At 41.4% G+C, this 21,672-nt stretch overlaps 1 protein-coding gene across 1 annotated transcript; it reads left to right on the forward strand.

The window, feature by feature from the left end:
• Positions 1-2,921: 2,921 nt before the first annotated feature.
• LOC110987146 (protein max-like) lies at positions 2,922-20,924 on the forward strand. The gene is made up of 4 exons (XM_022249620.2): positions 2,922-3,045; positions 13,049-13,156; positions 13,658-13,781; positions 14,818-20,924. Exons 1-4 carry the CDS (start codon positions 3,007-3,009, stop codon positions 15,057-15,059), a joined length of 513 nt encoding a protein of 170 aa, XP_022105312.1. The 5' UTR covers positions 2,922-3,006; the 3' UTR covers positions 15,060-20,924.
• Positions 20,925-21,672: the final 748 nt, after the last annotated feature.

Below are 21,672 nucleotides of genomic sequence, written 5' to 3' on the forward strand. Positions count from 1 at the left end.
CAGGTATATCTGTCAAATCCCCATTTTGGAAATCATTCCTGCAATGAATGAAACGATAACATTTCTTTCAAGAATCAACAGCATAGCTGCCAAAACGTTAATATGTATTGGTTGTTACGTGATGTGATGTCCAATTAGCTGAGTCTATTCAAGCTTCCGCGACGCGATGGCTCCCCCCCCCCACACATACATCCTTGAATTAGAAGAACTTTATCACTGTCCTCCGTAGTCACGATACGCACGTAAAGAAAATATGTACTTGTTGAGTTGGACAATTTTGGCAAATTGGTTTCTTTGCAACTTAAAACATTTTCATTATTTTTGTAGATGTACTTTTGCGTTGGGGAGATGTTAATTTATATAACGGGTTTTGCCCTTACCCAACGTATATATTAATAAACACTGTATGCTCAGTGCTTGTCTGTGAGCTTGCGAAAAAAGTCACAAGCTTACTCGGGTGGGACCCGATACAAAATACATCTTGAAAATACATCTTGAAAATAGTTCGCGGTACCCGCTGCTTCACCTGGCCAGCCGACCCCCGCAGGCTCAGTGGTCGAGTGGTTAAGACGTCTGCATTAGTAAGCAGGAGGTCGTGGGTTCGAGTCCCACCCGAGTAAGCTTGAGACTTTTTTCGCAAGCTCTCGGACAAGCACTGAGCATACAGTGTTTATTAATATATACGTTGGGTAAGGGCAAAACCCGTTATATAAATCAACTTAAAACAGTTAAATATTACAACATAATCTTCAATGCAACGCCCTAAAAAAGTAAAACGTATCACTAGAAGTGGCGTCGCCAGGCTCGGGGGGGGGCTATAAGAGGAGAACAAGAATCCCCTAACTTCCCTTCACTGCGTTTGTATATCGGACAGCTCTTCCAAGAACCTTGTTCAAAATGGGCCTAAGTTTCAAGTTCAACAGTAAGATTTGGGGTGATAAAAAGCCTAAAAAACTAAATGTGCGCCAAATTTAGAGACCATGCGAAATAATTGACGCTGTTTTCCCATAGTTGGTTTTCATGGTAATGAAGGGCATTTTCTTAATTAAAGGCGTATTCATGAACATTGAACATGTCAAGTTCAGTTAAGATCTATTACGGTTTAACTTATGGCGAATTGTTTGCCCCTTGGGCAACCCTGGTGCTCAGAAATAGGCGCATTCAAATGGAATTTCGAAAAGTGGCCTCCTTAGAGAGTGTTACCCTGAAATTTTTCTGGTAACTTTTTTTTTTTTTTTTAGATATGCCAAGGATCAAAACGTTCTGGCGGATATGGGTGCATTGAATCCGTCTCCTCTCAGCCTACGGACTGTTATTCAAACTGACCGTCTTTGGTACAAGGGAAAAAACTACGATGGCACATTTAGCCCACATCTTTCTCCGGGCATACTGCCTTAACTTGTGTACCACATCCAGTAGCGTAAATTTGTTCCAGAAATTTGGGGGATGGGGATTCGTGTGCGTGTGAGTTTGTTTCTGCATTCAATTGGGGACCTTGAACAATAGAGGACAATAAGGTCCCCGATTGACAGAGGGTCCCCGATTGACAACTGTGTACAAAACATATGGGTAGTCTTCTAAAAAAGTACAAACAAAAGAGGAACAATAGGGGGTCCCCAGTTGCAGGCAAATACACACTTGTATGTGGGGGTGTGTGTGGGGGGGGGTGACTTCTTGCCCGGCCATGGAGCTTTTTGAAAAGCGGGGGGGGGGTGATGACATTATAACCTATGTAATGATGTATTACATTCAAGCAGAATCTACATCGGAGTGGCATATCTGTGGCTCTTTAAAAACACTGTATTCCCTTTTCGAGTCGCTGGGAAGTCCGAAAAAGTCTTCGACCCCCCCTCCCCCAATTTTTTGCTCACCACGAAAAAGTTCGTGGGGGGATGAGCAATTGCCCATCCTCCTTCCAATCCCCTGGGATTTACGCCCATGACAAAATCCCGGGCGTTTACGTCAAAGTCAGGATCTCCCAAACCTTTCACCTCTCTGCCGTAGTAGTACATACCCAGATGGAAAGATGCACGTCCCCCCTGTCCTCAACGAATAACGTATTAAAATACTGTTTTTGTTTGTCTTTGTGTTAGACCCTCCCTGTTTTATACCAGTTGTACTTGTGACAAAATAAATCATGGCCATCTCCCTTTTTCAACACAAATTTAACAACACGACAAAGTGCATGTAGTGTAATCGATGCTAGCGACATAAACTGCGTTTACAAGTAAGTTCCAGGTTGCATTATGCAATACGCCGAATACTGTCCCCGAAATGGGTGCGTGCAGCGGCTAGAAATGTGCCGGCGTGGCCGGGGTCACGAATGACTGTGCACGTGCCTGCAACTCCGCAAGCCTAGTGGCCTTAGTGTATGGGCAGGGCCAGGCAGCCCCTGCACCCCTTCAATTTCGTGGTCACTCCTCCCGGCCCCCCTGCGCAGCTGCCATACGATCAGGATAACAGTCCTGCTGGACGGCTGATTCCCTATTCCTCTGTGGGGGGAAGAGTTCGAACCGCCGAAGTTTCGGTATCATTTCGAACTGTGACCGTGGATTTGTCCAGAATTTATAAATAGCCCCTCGCGCCACCCAAATCAAAAAATCAGGTCTGGACTTGACACCTGGCTGACGATTTGCCATCGAACTGTATGAAAAGTAGCGCCCTCACAATTTGCATTGGAAAATAATGTTGTTGACGATTTGACCATTTTTCCGTATCTTGGACCCTGCCGCTTGAACAAAGCAGTTCCTATTTTCAAAAGAAGGGCTTGATTTTAAACGTGTTGGAAAGAAAAACACTCAGAAAAGATAAAAAAGGTGGCAAGTGAGGTTTAATTCTCGAAATCCCCAATTAACCGAAATAGAAATTTCTAAATAAAGCGGATTGATATTGCTGTTGCTCCTCCCACTTAAGACACGTGGGTCCTGCGCGTGGCATTGAGCAGACGCCATATTGCATGAAATTCTACTGTAAAGTGGTGGAGACGATAGCCAAAAATTCTTCAGAATGAGTGATGACGAGCCCGATGTTGGGTTGGAAAGCGATGTAAGCAATAATGATTATATACTTTATTGGGATATGTTTGTTAAGTCACATTATTGCCGTACAGGTTGTTATTAATCGCTCTAGAAGTCGATCGTAGGGTTCATAAACACCATCAAGTGGGACGGGCCTCACGCGTCATGTGTGTTTACATGTTGACAGTCGAGTCACGCATTGCATTGGTATGTGCACCAAGGGTTATTATGCGTAATGCACGTAGCATTGGCCTGGTTCCCCTTGCAGTGCGTTATGCATCGCAGCTGTTCTGTTATTTACGTGTGCACGAACCGACCGGTCAACACATGGGTTGGGTTTGACTTGGCCTTGGCTGGTTGTGTCGCCCAGTATCTAAACATCGACTTCTCTGAATCCCCTAGCATGCCTAGTATGCCTAGTTTGAAAGACCGGTGTTTTACAATTAATTTTATTTCTATAAATTGTGTAAGCTTGCAGCAGTGACTTTAGTAAATTAATTAGGCCCGTGAATAGTACCCCATGGTTGAACCCGGCCAAGTTTCAACTTTCATGCAAATGCATGTCAGAACCTGCCTGGTCATAGGCTTGTTGCCTGCTCCTTACGGGTGCAGACCACTAATTCAAGTGAGAATTTTGACCAGCTCATTAACATTAAAAGTGCCCCTGCAGTATCTTTTGAAAAAGGAGATTGTTTGGCCCCCAAAATGGTGAGATTGTGTAAATCGTTGCCAAGATCAACTCCCTGGGTCTTTGAGCTTTCATATGATAAGGCAGAAGGGCTAAAAACTACAGTTGAAAAATGGTCCTAAGTGCCCGAGAAAGTTGAGGGTTGCCACTTGAAAAAGGGCTGCAATCAGACTTCCGAAAAATCACTTTTTGGGGGGTGATTTTGTTTTGTGGGAATAATTAAAAATGTAATTGGTTAACCCCCCAAAAATTGAAAAGAAATTGAAAGATAAGTGACCAGACAAGAATTTCATTTGTGTTTCAGAAATCTCAGGGATGTTGGCGTGCATGCTATTTTGCCCTGAACGGTGATGATTTTACACTGTTTTCAATGGGGCTTGAATTATTGGACTGGACCCTTACCTGCCTAGTGCTTACCCTACATGCGTTACTTTTTACTTAGAGGGCAAATCTCTTTGTTTCGTTTCACCCATTAACCAATGCTAGAAAATGTGAGATTTTTTACCACTTTTGGCATTTGGAGATATCGGGTACCCTATGCACATTACATGTAGCCTAGGCCCTATGCTAGATTTGCATTGTCTTAAACTGAAAGCAGGGACTGAAATGGGCTGCTGCGCATGCATAGTGCAATATACCCCCAGAACTGTGGGGTCCGACATCCACCCCGCTTTTTGTGTACAAAAACGTGGTTGCCTGACTCCCTCCCCATAGACACGATGCAGTAAAATTGATTTCTAGATCAAGGGACCACACTATTGTCATCGTTTTGGATAGGGTTTGAATTGCCTGAATTCCTCATCAAAAGTTCCGTGAAAAAATGTGAAGTTTTCTGGGAGTTTTGATCCGCTAAAAACGGACATTATCTCAAGTTGCATTTTCGGGGCTTTGCAGTACGTCTACAAGAAACTAGCAGTTTTTGGGTCAGAAACCACCTTAGAATGATTGAGGTTTAGATCGTGAGTGTGAACGCATTTGACCGCCGAGTTAAAGTGCACCATGATTTTCCGAATGACACCTGCCGGGCTTGAGTGCGCGGCGGCAGGCAGTGTTGCATTAGAGTCCATCACAAGTCCCTGCAAGTCCATCACAAGTCATTCACAGTCTTCAGCCAATTCACAAGCTGTTAAAATGAGCTGTGACAAAAGTATTCTTTTGTCATTGTTCACTTTGTTACTTATGACTGGCATCATGAAGGGACTAATGACTGGACTTGTGATGGGACTCGTCAAAGAGCTTATGATGGACTTGAATACAACACTGGCAGCCGGTCAACATAGCAGTCACAAGCAGTAGCCTCACACATGCCATCGTACACAGGCGGATACGTATTACCTTGGTGATTTTGTCTGTGGTGTCATACATGTAAGTTCATGGTTATCACTAAGCGCTGTGTTTTTACAGTTTTAAAGAAAAAGTTACAAGCATTGTTACATTTGGTGGCTCTTCTGACTTTGTTCCTCTAACCAAAAAATTGTACATTCAAACACTAATAGTGTGGTGGGGGATTCTTTTGAGCGACCGTTCAGCTATATGTACATGTACTTGGGAACTCCATACTTTACAAAATGGTTTTGTGGGGATTGAGGTTAAATTCCTTCATGTATGCCCAACCTTCTGTTATTTCTTTTATATCAATATTTGAGAAATTATAGACATAATTTTCATGTTGAAAGCAATATATTGTGCACTTACATGCAGAAGGTTTCTTGAGCTTGAAATTTTTGATTTTTTAATTATTTTGTTCATAATTGTATGTTGACTGGGGCAATAGCTAATTTGGAATACCCTTTCCCCTCAATTCCTCAGTGTAACACTGGTTCATTCTGTTAAACTTGCACTTTCTGACTTTCCAAAACTTCATCGCTAAGTATTCTGCCCCAATGTTAACTTCAGTTTGCTGTAGTTTAATATCAGAACCAATTACAATTGCTTTAGAGATCACTTTTCCAAGGGAGGCAACCGCATGTTGTCACAAGAAACAAAAAAAGAAGCTTTGCAGCACCTGCCAATCAAGAAATATGTTGCTTTGAATTTGTTTACCAAGTTGTTTACAGTGTCAATATTTTTGTAAACAAAATAAATTAAATATAACTTCTCACTGGAAATATAGCATTTGGTTACTTTTTGGACAAAACAGATGTGGATATTTTCTTGTCATGTACAATACATATGTTATGAATTCAAACGAATCTTTTACAATTTATAATCAAACTGAAGATTAAAGGAGTTGCCATGGCAATGGTATAAAAAAATAAATGAGCCAACTTCGATGTTATTGTTACAGCTGTGAATGTCTTCCCTTGGATGTACCTATCAAAGAAAGACGAGAGGAAATGCAGTACGAAGTTATTAAATGTTTAAATGCTTGTTTACATGAAGCAACGAGCCTCTCTGGTACCACAATTAACCAGACTTCTCATTAACCCCTTGGCGCTGGGACGTGGATAGAGCCGCCGTAAAAATTGAGATCCTCAGCTGACTTTTCAGCTATTAATCTGGGCCCACGCTTGAGCGAACAGAAAGAAGGCAGACCGTGGCTCTTGTATATATGGTAATTGGTCTTTGTGCGTAGCCCAGAAATGAAAATACCGAATTTCCATCATAATCACCAGCTTCACAATAGTCCCCACTTTGAAAAGAGGCAATGGGAATGTGGAAGCTTGAGTAGAGCCGCATGCTACTGAACAATTAGCCTTTTCACCGTGTAATTCAAAGCGTGCAGAGCACGCAGGGCCACAAACCGCGAATCTGCGGTTTGGCAGGTGGCCTTCGTGGCCAAGCGAGGTTGGAATTCTTGGAGTCAGCTTTCGGGAAGAAATTCCCGTCGTCAAGGGGTTAAGAAATTGAACCGAAAAAGGGCTTTTTCACAAAATACAAATGAGTGTATCTCAGCAACCCCTTGACCAATTTAGTTCATTGTGGTCCAAGCGACTCAGAATTACATGACTGGTAAGAATGACTCACAATAAAGTGAAAGTATATGTATCTCCTTTACAAATTCTGTTTCTGACCCAACTCAAGATTTTACATATTAATTTATGGAAGAAGAGCCCAGGGCCCGGATTTATTGTAATTTGCTGTTTTTAAATATTCATATATATTCATATATTCATAAAAGGAAGAGCTCTTCTTGTTAAAAACTAATCTGATTTCAAAGAAATTAATGATTGCCAATTATGATGATCACATTCACTGGCTAAGAAGAACTAGTGTCTGGTCTTTGCCCATTTAGTTTTGTGAGTGTGTGTGTTAATTTTTGGTTTTTTTTATTGGTGGGTTGAATTTGTTAGTTTGTAGTGTGTTTCGACACAATCACACAAAGATATCTACAAAGGAACCAAGAAAATATGGTACATTGACCTCACCTTGGAAAAATCTTCCCTCTTTTACGAACAATGGGCCACCTCTCTGAAAAAAACCTAGATTACTATAGGGAAGAGTTCCATATAAGGAATCCATTAATTATTCCCTACAGTGACCTATTACATGTAGCTGTCAAAAAGAAAGTAAAAACATGTTCAGAAAAGCTCATTTTAGGAGGGGAAAAGCCAAGTCGTTTACTTAGAAAAACTTAGAATTTTTCAGACCAGTCTCACAGTGTTTGTGAAGAGGGTGTCAAGCGGTGTCCTTATACGTGTATATTGAACTCTTTCCTTACTATGTTGTACTTGGCTCATAATGCATGTTCATGTACCTAATTCATAGGTTAAGCAACTCCATGTATTTGATCCCTGACCATGCTGAACCAAACAAGGTTATGCAGGATTTCAATGGTCCCTACGGGGTGAGGGTTAAAGCAAAAAAATACCCAAGCAGCACGGCCATGAAAATAATTATCCAAATCATAAAGAAGATGTGTTAAGTTGGAAGCATTTTCAGGCATTTGTGGAACTGAGAAGATTGAGCCAGTTCGGTATTCCAACAGCATGTGACCAAACTGAAGCGCGTCTGAGGTCATTCGGGAACAGTGCGTGACCAAACTGAAGCCCGTCCCAGGTCATTCAGGAACAGTGCGTGACCAAACTGAAGCGCATTCAGGAACATTGCGTGACCAAACTTAAGCGCATCCGAGGTCATTCGGGAACATTGCGTGACCAAACTTAAGTGCATCCGAGGTCATTCGGGAACAGTTCGTGACCAAACTTAAGCACGTCCGAGGTCATTTGGGAACAGTGCGTGACCAAACTGAAGCGCATTCGAGGTCATTCGGGAACAGTGTGTGACCAAACTGAAACAGCTGCACGCATGCAAGATTGTCAGCCTTGTCAGTGCAACTTGTTACTTTAGCTGAGAAAAATGATGTAGTGACTTAATTTGAAAAAAAAATTTTGTTGCCAACAAGGTTGTAGCTATGCCGGGCAGGGGCAGGAGGGGCCGCCCAGCTCTCATAATCTCGGCCCGGCACTTGAGGTAATTTTGAGCCTGACCAACCGGCACATATTTCATTCCCGGAGTTGGTAAATTTCTAAAAAATCTCAACATTTCTCATGTATGTTCCTATCTTTTAGCAATTATAAGTTATTTCTGTGTTTATTTGATTGTTTTAAACCACAAAAACACCGAAGTAAGCTTAAAAATTACGCACCGTTCCAGGCCTATAATTGAAATGAACGATGGCTGTCATGATGACCACATATCCCAACATACACATGAGGCCGGCTTCATATGCTGTATTCCCAGTACTATACATGTACACGTACTTGCGCACTCACACACACGATGCATGCAGTATAATGATAGATGTACAGTACACGTACGGTACGGACGCACATACACAAAACTGAAAGCGCCGCTCTGTGGTGCGCCGATACTTCAAGCAGTGACACCCCCGTTGCACCAGTAAATGTCTGCATTCGTACAGTCCTATTCCAGCAGGAGTAGGTACGGCAGATTTATGCATAGTATCAACTTTTCTTTCTCAGAACTCTTATGTGTGGTACAAAATTCACATTGACGTCTGTGTACGAGGCAAATGATAATAGTCTTACTATACGTACGCGTGCTCATGTTTTCGTGCCGATTGTCAGGATGTTTTGATGAGTGGATGTATATCTGCCTTTGCCCGGTAAAAGGCCATTAAACACGTTTTGTTTTTGACAGCACAGTCTTCTGAAAGCTAGCAACGTACACTGATAAATATATCTTAAGGCACAAAAAAGTTTGAATTTTTTTGGAAAACAAAATTTCAGATCTTCTGATTTTTTCTTAATTCTTTTCATTAACCCTCCCTAATCCTCCAAAATCCTTTGGCCGGTTTTGGAAGATTGAGGGTGAATGGCAAAAGTGCATGCCTGATTGTGAAGGATGCCATGCGTGAAGGTCAATGGTTGTACCTTGTGTTGTTTTTGCCCAGTCATGCATAAATTCAGCCCGATATTTCTTTTGAATCAAATGCACGGCTCAAAAATGCTATTCACTCTGCCTCAACATGATGACAGGAATTGCCGGAGGATTTTGAAGGATTGAGGCAGTAGGCACACCTCCAAATAACATTTTCAAGAAATTCAGAGGATTGAGGGAGAATCCAATTTTTTCAACCCTCCCCCAATTTGGAGGATTCTGGAGGAATCCTAGGGGTTAGGGTTACTGTAAATGACTGATTTAGAATAATGAACAGATGACCTTGTATAAGATGTTTGTGTATGATTGTTACAGAAATATATATAAGACAGTTGTGTTATCCTGTTTTCATCTTTATTTATTGATAATTTCCCTATTTTATAAACACAAATTACACTTTATAACATGCCTCAAAACACCCTGATTTCCCCCCTGAAAAAAACAGAATCCTGGAGCTTTAGGTGGCAGAGCTCCTTTTACCTGCTGGGGTGTTGCCCTGGAGTCCACCAGGGGCTATTGAATTGGGCCCCTCGACCCCTGGCCATGACCCGAGAGAGCTCCTCTCGCTGCGCTTCGCCCAAATGCTACTTAATACTAAATTGAGCTGGCGACAACCCTGGTTGTCAACATTACCAACTTTTGCTGAAATACTTTTAGAGAAAAATGAATTTTGTTTGAAGTGAACTAGTCAATTTAACTGCTGTACGTTTTATAAAATATACTGTGTAACTTACATGTATGACTTCAAACAGACTTTAAAAATTGATTTGAGACTTGTCACTTGATTTATGAAACGTTGACGGTGAGTTTGAGTTGTGACTTTTGTAAGAATGACTTGTGATTTGATAACATTATTTGATTACAACACTGTGATTAGGCAGTGTTAAAAGTAGTGTCTAACCCTGAAGTAGTGTCTAAAGCCCGGAAGTAGATGGAACCCATACATGGCCATTGCAGGTGCAGATCACAATGTAGATGGAACCCATATTTGGCCATTGCAGCTGCAGATCACAAAGCAGATGGAACCCATATATGGCCATTGCAGCTGCAGATCACAAAGCAGATGGAACCCATATATGGCCATTGCAGCTGCAGATCACAAAGCAGATGGAATCCATATATGGCCATTGCAGCTGCAGATCACAAAGCAGATGGAACCCATATATGGCCATTGCAGCTGCAGATCACAAAGCAGATGGAACCCATGTATGGCCATTGCAGCTGCAGATCACAAAGCAGATGGAACCCATATATGGCCATTGCAGCTGCAGATCACAAAGTAGATGGAACCCATATATGGCCATTGCAGCTGCAGATCACAAAGTACATGTAGATGGAACCCATATATGGCCATTGCAGCTGCAGATCACAAAGCAGATGGAACCCATATATAGCCATTGCAGCTGCAGATCACAAAGCAAATGGAACCCATATATGGCCAATGCAGCTGCAGATCACAAAGCAAATGGAACCCATATATGGCCAATGCAGCTGCAGATCACAAAGCAGATGGAATCCATATATGGCCATTGCAGCTGCGGATCACAAAGTAGATGGAACCCATATATGGCCATTGCAGCTGCAGATCACAAAGCAAACGGAACCCATATATGGCAATTGCAGCTGCAGATCACAACTGCAATGATTTATGTATCACATAATTACTGGTTGATGTTACATGTAGGTTTTCCTTTTGTAGCAAACTAGCAAGGCCTGTCTGATTATCCTCTCCAAGAAGGAACAAGGACTGGAACTCACTGCAGTGCATGCAGGCAGCGGTTCACGGATATTTGGTGCAGGGCGCACTGAGAACATGTGGTCCACTCTGTGTTGGAATTAAAGGTCTTTGCGTGTGTGCCTGGTGTAGCACACATGATTCAAATTGAAGAATTTCCCCACCAGTCTGTCTGTCCATAACCACTGAGATTGCACTTCAATTAATGCTGATTTGTGTGTTTATTTTTTGTTCTATAAAGAGAGTAGTGAAAGGAGGATTTGTAGTTTAGTTATAATTGTCAGGCAAGACTTGCTTTTGGGAAAACACATACATAAAGAATGACACTTACATGTACATATATGGATATCATCCAGAATTTGATATCAAACTTCTGTGTTTTCCTGCAACGGAATACACAGAACTTAGTAAATTTCAACTTAAATTTAGCCCTGTTGTTTTAAAATGGAACTGTTTCAGTACATTAAACATCAGATATTATGGATATTGGTTGAAATCGTGTTTGGTATTATGCCGTACAGAATGTTGATTTTTTTAATTGGGAAGTTACATGCCTGTAATTGCCCTAAAATATTCTGCCATGTAATGTGCATGTATTCCACATCCAGCCAGAAACAATAATTAAATGCTTGTCTATTTGAAGAACAAATATATTGGAAAGCTTGCTGTAAAGTGTACAAGGTAAATAGAATGTGATTGTCTTTGACCTCTTGGAAGGAAATACCGGTATGTTGAAAGTGCATGATGTACATGTATCAACCTGCCATGTGATGAAAACCTGTAAAGAACCATAAACATCTGATGGAAACATGCCATTAACCTTGGAAAATAGTACGCAAATACATCTGTAGTCAGCTCACCTGAAGAGGTTGGTTAGGGAGGCTGGGCTTGCTACACGTATGTGTATATCATTATGGAATGTCCAAGTTAGGGATTCTTTAATTGCATAAAAACTCACCTATCATGTTGCGAGAAAAACTGTGTTTTTGTTGTTAAAATAACGCATCCATGTTCATGTATTCATTCCTGTTGCTGTGAAATGCACGCAGTCTGTTTACTGGAGTCGTACTGGCCATTGATCTTTAAATTCATACATGCAGCAGAATTTTAGGGAAATAACGCATGACAGACTTTTGTCTTGAAACAGACCTTTTAACTTTAACTTTTGCGCAAAAACATTTAAGTTACATGTAAGTACAGGAAGCATGGAAAAACACTGGCCCTTGTCAATTTCAAACCATCTGTTATGACCACCAGCATCTCCGACCCAACAGTGGCTTGAAGTAAACAATGAAGCATGCACTTAGTGTGGTTGAATAAGTAGCCTTTCATTGTCTATGCATGGTACATACATGTATATGTACATGACTTGAGTGCCATTCTGTGCATCATCATGAAAATTGTCAACACAACAAATGCACACCTACAATGTAAATGTACATGTATGTATCTGACCTTCAAAAAGTTATAGAGTTGGTTGTGTTGACAGCTGGGTGTCAGGAGGTGAGGTCTGCACAATAGGAAAGCTCATGGTAGCTTTGGCATTCAGATTCAACAGTTCACTACATTGGATTTCCTTAAACAGTTTGGAGCTTTGGCAGACATGTTGGATTACATGTACTGGTTGCTTGAAATGATGCACACAAAGTTGTAGTCATTGGGATGGATGTATTGTCGAGCTTGAAGTTAAATTTGGTTTCCAGAGTATCATTTGTGGTTTTTTTTTTATGAATGCTTTCCCTTTTTTGTTCCATTCCCACCCTGTCCTACATCCCTACTTCCATAGCAACACCTTCCTTCCAAAAAGAAGTAGTCAAGATAATTCAGTCAAGATAATGTAACGGGGGAAAAAGAGAAAGTTGCGTTGGTGCCTATTTGTGAATACCAGTGGTGTCAGGCAAAGGCAGCTGTGAAAGCCGGTACAATAGCCAGGTGTGTGGGGCACTGGATCACAACATGCCAGAGGGATATCGTTCAGACTTCTTTTTGAAATCAAACCTTTCGATTGCAAACTTTGTAATCTTTCGTAGATATTTCAATGAAGGCATTAACACAAAGAAAACTCTGTCCTGTCTTGAACATTTGCACAAGTACATGTATGTACATGTACATATATGTATCCCTGGGAAGTCGCCAGTCTGACGGTTTTAAGCCTTGGTCCAAGTAGTCTACTGCAGTGGCTTTCCTAAGCTGAAAGAGAAAGTACAGACAGTGAAGTCGACACTTTTGAATCACCTTTGTATCTGATACCTCCCCCCCCTCCAGGCTGAGAAGCGAGCCCACCACAATGCCCTGGAACGTAAGAGGCGCGACCACATCAAAGACAGCTTCAACTCCTTGAGGGATGCTGTGCCTAATCTGGAAGGGGAGAAGGTGAAATGTTCCCCAGTGACAATATCAGCTGTTGGCTTGCTACAAAAATAGTATACTCCACAATATAATCAATGCAAAATCAGATTTTTTTCAGGCCTTTTTAGAACACCAGGAATAAAGCTTGCAGTAGCTAAAGAATCCTTGTGTTACAAGTACTTTACTTTTCCAACTGATTTCCAACTGTAGCTGTCTTTTTACATGTACGTTGAGTACACTTTCCGCTTGGTGTAGGGGTTAAGTTTGTCCGTGTTTGTTTCATCTCTAGGACTGGGTGAACACTTTTAATCAATAGTTGTAAATGGAAAATAAGTTTTTATTTTGGAATAAAAACAACCTTGTGGCTTTGATGAGATGCATCTGAATTATGCTGGCACTAATGGTGTGCAGTCACCCAGTAACTTGAGTATAGGTCATCTGTTGTGCGGAAGGTCATTAACCAGCATTGTGTTTGCATTTAGAATGCATTAAATTCACCTAGCAACAATTCTGGACATTTTCTAGGCATCCAGAGCCCAAATTTTGAACAAAGCCACCGAGTACATCCAGTTTATGAGAAGGAAGAACAACTCACATCAGTCAGACATCGACGGCCTTAAAAGGCAGAACCAGCAACTGGATCAGCAAAGTAAGTCTGGTCACCAGGCACTGCCTAAACAACTTATAAAGGATGAGGCTATCTGGTGCAGTTTTCTTAAGAGCTGCCTCCATGATGTCCACCAATGGCCAGTGGTGTTGATGAAAACCACGCTGTTATTGTCGGTGCTTGAAGACCCTCACATCAAAACGCTGTTTCCATCGCAATGCTTATCCATCGTGATTTCAAAATGAAAAATTTGGATTAATGTTTTGTTCCAGCTACAATTATTTTACAGGGGGGTGTTACATTGAAGTACAAAGGTGGCATTGGGTTTGCATCTCGGTGTTTTGTCTTATAGTACAATAAGGATGGTTATTAGCAAACGGGGTTCAAGGACTCACAAGTCATCCTTTGCTGACCAGATTGAAGTAGCCGAGTTCTGTTTGTTTTTTTAATTCTAAATTGCTGATTCTGCCTACATTGGACACTTTGCATTGACCTTCAAGCACGTTCTTGTGATGTCCACAAAAGGCAACCCTTCTTCAGATTGAATATATGTGCAAACTTCATAGATGTATTCGTAATGGATGTCTTAACGTGTCTGCCAAGTTCTGAAAAGATCGGTCTTGGGACACATTCCCCTCCCCCAGCTGTGAGAAGTGCATATACCAAAAACTGATCCTGTCACAGTTTAAGTACATGTGGTCTGGAATTTCAGTGGAGACACACATGAGTATCTACAAATGGAAAGTTTGAAAGAAAAGACCGTAAAGTCACACTTGACTCATGAATACCAAAGGAACTTTTTTGTTTTGGTCGTAAAATATGTGTTCCTGGTATTATTCTCTGAAAGTATTAAATTTAAATAGTCCTTGATTTTAGCACTTCTAGGTTGTATGTTAAAGGTCAACTACATGCATTTTAGCTACTACTTACAAAAATGAGAGCGCTGAGAAACTATCCTCGTGGAGTAGAGATTGAGCATGTGTTCAGTAAGCACAGTGGGTATTGGAAGCTTCTTGTACATGTATTGGCCACTTTGTAATTTTGGCACTAATTTCTGATCATTTTCTTTTCCTTGCAGTTCGTCTCCTGGAGAAGAACCCAAGCGACCCGCTGGCACTCAGCAATGGCCTAGCACTCCTCAACAATCCCAAAAGTACCACTGTCTCGTCCTTTGAGCGGGCCTCCGATTCGGACTCGGATTCCTCGGAGGACCGGGCCCGCATCCCCCCCAAGAGGTTAAAAACGGGCGACGGCCCGCCCCCATCTGAGTCCTCTTCCGTTCCTAATGTCAATAAATTGCCTGTGAATAACAAGACGTGATCTCTTATGGGATTTGTGCATGAAATGTGTTGTCAGAAATGGAGTGTGCATCTTACATTGTCACTACTGTGCCCTGCTTTCCTTGTCTCACATTCAGTCTGAGTCACCCTGATGAGCCATGTCCAGCTGTTCCAATTTAATTGGAGCCATTCTGATTTGTGACGTTTTGAAGGAGTACAAATCGGAACATTCCAATTTTCAGGAGAAAAACAGAAATGTAAAAAACATCTCGTATACCGTTCAGCGCACTGTCAAGGTGCTCATCCTTGATAAGCATGTACATCCCCGAGCATGGTGGTCATGAAGAACATCAGATAGCAGTGAACTACAATACAGGTACTCCGGGGGATCATGTGTGAAATCATTTGCACACAGGTGTACAATGACATGATGTGATGCGGGCACCCATTGGCTGTGTCACTTGAAAACAGCCATTGCATGTATACAGATGGCATCCTCATGCTTGTCCAGTAGCTCGCCCGGTCACTGAAAAAAACAGCTGTTGGGATCAACATGTACATGTTCTCACCGTCTGGTTCTCAGACCAAAAGATCCCAGCTGTGTTAATTTGGCGTTGAAAGAGAGTGAATCTGTGTGGTTGCACTGCTCGTGCACCAGTTATTTTGTTTTCTGAGTTGCCAGTGTTGGCAGGTGTGCTGAGCAGTTGTCACACTTGAGCACCATCAGATGATAGTACTTATTATGAGGGAGATCTTCAAACGTGTCAGGGCATAATTTCTTGTATGCTGTATACAAGGTTTCCTGCCCAGAGCATGATAGTACTCTGTTGCAGTCCCCCTCGTGTTTCTTGCTGAGTTTGGTTTCCAAGTCAGAGTTGCTCAGCTACACTGTTTTTGTCAAAGAGGCATGATCTTACATTTAAATTGTACCAACAGAGATTGTTTCAGTTGAGGACCAGCTGTTGACCCTCTGGAAGACAGTCTTCACACGACCATTTATCATCACCCCAGAGGTACACGTGTGTCAGCTTTGGACTTAATGAGGTTGGGAACAGCAAGTTAAGACAAACCAAACACACACACACATATTAAGTGGGAAAAAGCATGGTGCAGGCGGAATGCATGGATCAGTGTGTAGAAAATGTCAAGGAAGGCGGGGTACAAAGCACACTCCAGTTTTCTTGTCATAAAAATTTTTATTTGTTGTACTGTTGTGTTTTCCAGTCATTCTCTGAGAAATTGAACTGTATGTTTTTACCTAGGAGTGTATGTGGATGTACAAGTACGTGGCCTAGTCGTATGAACTATCTGTAGAGAATGTCTTGGGCAGAGGCTTACATTGAAAACTTTTTCTGTCTGTATCATTTTGTACATTGAAACTTTTTTTCACTTTACCCACTCGCCCCTCTTTATACCCGTGTATGGCATGACTGGTTTTGATGACCTTTGACGCTTTCAGTCCAGAAGGCAGGATATCCTGTGACATTGGTTGTCCACTGTATGCATGTCACCATCAGTAAAATTACTTTATGTTCATTACATTGCCAATTTCATCACCGTTTTCACGAAGATGCAAACTCCTATGCAGCATAAAAGTAAACTTTTGAGAAAAACGCATTTGAAGTGGGTCACTTTTTACAGCAGCGATTCATAGAGATCAACTGCAAAAGTTGATTAAGTACACTGCGCACATGCATGCATGTGCACCTTTTAACTGTTATAAACTGCAAAACGTTTAATGTCCAATTTTTAATCTTACAGTAATTAAGGATTACTTACTGACCAAAAATGTTTTAATTTGTGAAAACTCAAACCCTAGGGGAAGGGTATTGGCAACTTGCATACTTTTACCATTGTGCCTGCAAGGTGCAAAATTGTTACATTTGTGTAGAGTTCCAGAGTTGACTTGTGGTAACAACAGTGTTGCCCTTCATTGCTTCTTGTTATCTCTATGGAGCACACACCTCATTCTCTGTGAAAGTGATGGCAGTTAGGTGGAGTTTCAGTAGATATGGTCAAAATGATTTTACCAGTTTGTCGGCATCATATGGCATGGTCGATTTGGCAAGAAGACCACAGAAATTTGAAAAAGTAATGATTTTTGGTCAGTTTGTCTCTTCGTGAAAAGTGTCCACCAACATTCACATTTTGACCACTTGATATAGTATCCTGACGTGACCATGTCAGGGGCGGCTAGAAGCCTTTGTCCTTTGAAGCCTTCACGCTGTGAGCAACCTCTTGCCTCTCCAGGTTTTTTTGTTTGTAAATGTTTTGGTATGCCATCCCTTCTCCCAACTTCTTGCCACGGTGCCTGGCTGCTCCCAGTAGAAGGTTAGTCTGGTTCCTAGACCTGACAGTTACCCTTACTTAAAGTGAAGGTCTGGTAGCCGTCACAGATCAATATGGAACATTGTGCAGTGCAAGATGTATGGTGTACATGTATTTTGCGTGGACTATGGCATAGCAGTTAGTTTTTAAATACTAGTATGGCCATCATGCAAAAGTGGTAATAACTATTACTACACAGATTACAAAGTAAAGTTGCTAAAATCGCATACATGACGTGTATGGAGAAATCAGAAGAAAAGCAATGTGGGGATACTTCCAAAAATGTACAACAGTTTATAAAAATTAATGAGAACGAGTGCAGAAATTTTGGACACTTTCAGAAATGGGAGGAATTTTTTCTACTGAGGTCATCTGAGCTGTGGCAGCTGTCAGACTTTGAGACTCTTAATAGTTGGAATCATGTGGTCTGGGAACCAGACTTCTCTGTAAGCTCCATTTGAAGAAAATCAGGAATGACCAACAAGGCTAAAATTTAGAACAAAACTTGAGCAGAGTGTTTTGGGCCTTTTGTAACAGATGTTTAAATATTTCTAATCTGCTGCAGACCATTACCTGGTTTCAGAGAGTTTGATGGATGGCAGACTGTACAGACATTGTTTCTTGGGGATCGGCCTTTGTACTGCAATTTTGGGCATGTCAAAGGTTGTGCTGTTGGTTTTGTGAATTGTGAGATTAGGGTAGGTTACCAGCAAAAAAATTGGCATGGAAGTTGGGATGGAAAGGACTTCAGTCGTACCAGAGTTCCTAGAGGAATGCTCCTTGAAAGTATGCTGCAGCTTGAAAGTATGCTGCAGCTTGAATTACTTTGTACAGCCAAAATACTTGGGCTTCATCCGGTTCGTAAGTGTGACGTCACTTCAGTTTAAACCACGCCCACTGCACATGCATTGCACTAGAGTTGCATGCATTGATGGCTGATTACACGGAACCGGAAGTTAATGCGCAACTTCAGCAATTGTCCAATGGGAGCCTGCAAATCGTGGCACGTCCACCTTTGTGATGAAGTCACTTACGAACCGGATAGAGCTCACTGATATTTCACTTCAGACAAAATTACACAGTGAAAAGGTCCAGGGATTGGTGCAAGTGTTCACTTCTAATATTCTTGTATACTCCTGTATGCTGAAAGTACTCAGTTGGCAAAGCCATGGCAAATAGGCATGATATACCATAATGTTCCTAGGGTTGATTTACGGTAGTCTTAGTTCCAAGACCTTCCTGCACTTCTGTAGTTTATTCTGCAATCATGAACCATCACTGTCAGAGGGCGCTATCTCCAGATGAATTACTGAAGTCAGAGAAGGACCCAATCAATGTAGCACCCTTCTGCAGTTTCAATTAATCCATTTCAGCCAAAAGGAGAAATGTGATGCTCTTGGAACCAAGGCTAGGGTTGATTAGGATTTGGGATAGGACTTAAGTGTAGCTCAAATGCTGTTGCCCGTGTCATGATATGTACGATACATGTACGTGTTACTGGACATGGGTCATCGTAATAGTCTCTGGTTTTTTTGCTGCTTCAGCCACTGACAAGTGAGACCATAGAACTGCATCACTGGTATGGGGCCTTCAGTGGTCATACACATCATTGTTGCGTAGTTATAAGGACAACACACCTGTTGAAACAGACGTCAGGACAAATTTTTGTCCTCGTGTTTGGGTCCTGACTTTCCTAACATAAGGAATTGTCCCCTTAACGCGATGAAGGTGTGGGCAGTGAAATTCCTCCTCCTTTATTCCCACATAGTTCTTGTAACAAATCTTGAGGAGCCAGTCTCCCAGTAACTGAAACTGATATCCGTTTAACTTGCAGTTCAGTTCAGTTAGATGAAAGAATAGATGGACAGATTCGCAGTGGGACAAAATTCTGACAGAAGTGTTCACTAGTTTATGTTTCTGTATTTTTTGTAATTGTAAATATTGTGTGAAGTGTGTAACTTCATTAGGCAGATAATTATTTTTGTAACGAGTTCGTTCTTCTCATAGGCAAATTTTGTTAATGAGCGGGAGAGTAATCTTCTAAACAGTCTCAAATCAGATCTGGTTGAAGATAAGATGCTGTTTGAAATTCTGATGCAGATTTTGATAATGACCTTTGTTAAATTACTACCTCTTGACAGTGTTAGACCTCCTTCGCCATTGGTAATAAAGGTTGGTTGCTTTTAACAGGGCATGGTTAGCCAGTTCACTATTCCAACAGAAGCCAAAATCAAGCCCTTTATCGATCACTCAAGAACATTGGTGTGAGTTTGCAAGGTTGGCCCAATACTCTGAGTTCTTTAAATTCACGGGAGCATAATAATTTGAATTCTCCATACTAAAAACACTGTTGCTATACCTCGTGATTCGCGGCAAGCTTTTGCTTAGTTACGCAAGAGAAGGCTAGCACCAATACACTGTTCTCAATGGATAAGAAGGGCACAAAGGAACCAGTCCATTCCAGAGATGGTGGTCACTATGCAAAAGCTTACCCCGAATCACGAGGTATAGCAACAGCGTGTTTAGTCTGGGAAATTAAAACGTTCGTTTGTGTGCAATCAAATAACTCAGTGTACCAGATTTCATTCAAGTTTACTCGCAAATGGCTTATTAAGGGCGGCCATATGCCAACTCACACGCACTGAACATGTTGGAACAGGCATGACGTTGAGTGCTTTGTTTTTGAATTACTTTTGGGGAAATACCAAACTGGCTCATAGTTTTAGTGGCGTACGCAAGTGGAACACATGACATTGACACCAGAGTATGCAACACCATGCACACACATCCCTTTGAATTTGAAAATGTGTAAGTTTGTGTAGAGAAATCCACCATCACTGGGACGTTATTGTCCATTTGTTTACCAACACACATAGTTTAAGGATGTTAATGTTTTCTTGAACACTGGTACTGTATTTTCTTGCACAAAGCTTACTTTTGGCTCCACTGATCTCCGGCATGCAATGCCGCATTGTGCCCATACAAGGCTCCCTACAGTAGCAAGCACATGGAGGATTGAGCCACGTGCCAACACTTTGTATGAAGGATATGGAAGTGGCCTTTTATTGAACAGTAAAGATAAGTTCAACGCTGTGCCTGTGTTTGTAGTTAACATTGTACAGGCATGTGGACTGCATGGAAAGTCATTGCAGACAAAAAGCATGGAAAATGTATTGAATTGTACAATTCTTCAAAGAAAACGGACTTGGTAACGCAAGTTTATTCACAGATTTCTCCGGAGTGAAGATACAAGCAATACCTGGAATATGAGCTGCATTTGAGGTTTTATAACTTAGGCATAAATTTATGAACTTGTCATGAAAGCACTATAAATTCAGATTTATCATTTTGTAAAATCAAATCACAAGGTCTGTCGATTGGAAAGTTTAAAGGTCAGTAGATTGCATTTGTATTTATGTTGTATGTATTGTACATTTTGGATATGTGTCTAGGGTAAGTTGTTTGAATTCCTTCTTGTTTCTTGATCATGAGTGGGGTTGAGGTGTGAGCTTGATTATTGGACAGAACGAGATGAACAGAAAGTAAAAAAGATTCAAATATGTGTACTTGAACAGAAGTTAGTGTCTGTGTGAATTTTCATAAGGTTAACAGAGCAACACATACCGAAATTTACGTCCTTGTTCTTATTTAAAATCTGGTGCCTTGTGGAGACCCAGGATAGGTTGAAAAGTTTTCCATAGAAAAATTCTCAAGTTGGAAAGGTCTCTACAATGATTTCACGAAATAAATTACTTTAAAAGGAGGCACATGTAAAATTAACTGTCCATTGCAAATTGAGGTATTTTGTATACGGGGCATTTAATTGAAATTTCAACCCAGGAAAGTGACTCTGCTTCAGATGGGAGCATTTTGAAAAAAGCATCCCACATCCAAGTGTTTTAGTTCACAAAGTCTTTTCAGTTTGCACACTCGACAGAAGACAAAGAACTTGCCAGATTACAAAATTTACCAGAATGTTTTTCACATTGTAGGGAAAATGCCTCGGTTACTGACACCAAGCATTGCAAAAAAGATGTGAAAAGGTCTTTCCAGCATAAGGGTACCATCTCTCTTACTATGCACCAAAGCCACCAAGATGGAAATTACTGTACAGTCAACCCACAAGAACCTACGACACTAGTACACTTTGGGTGCGTTTGCGCAGTTACTCCTGTTAACACAGGTAGGATATGTGCACATTACACTTGGGTATGGGAGTAAACTCCCCCCCCCCTTAGTGAGAGTACACTCTTGTTGACCCTTGGGTCATACTCCAGCCGTTCGAGCGCTCAGGAGTATACTCATGTTAACACAAGTAGCCCGCT

This window comes from Acanthaster planci, linkage group LG01, assembly GCF_054643075.1.
Source record: "Acanthaster planci isolate LZ-2023a linkage group LG01, COTS_SCS, whole genome shotgun sequence".
NCBI classification, from domain to species: domain Eukaryota; kingdom Metazoa; phylum Echinodermata; class Asteroidea; order Valvatida; family Acanthasteridae; genus Acanthaster; species Acanthaster planci.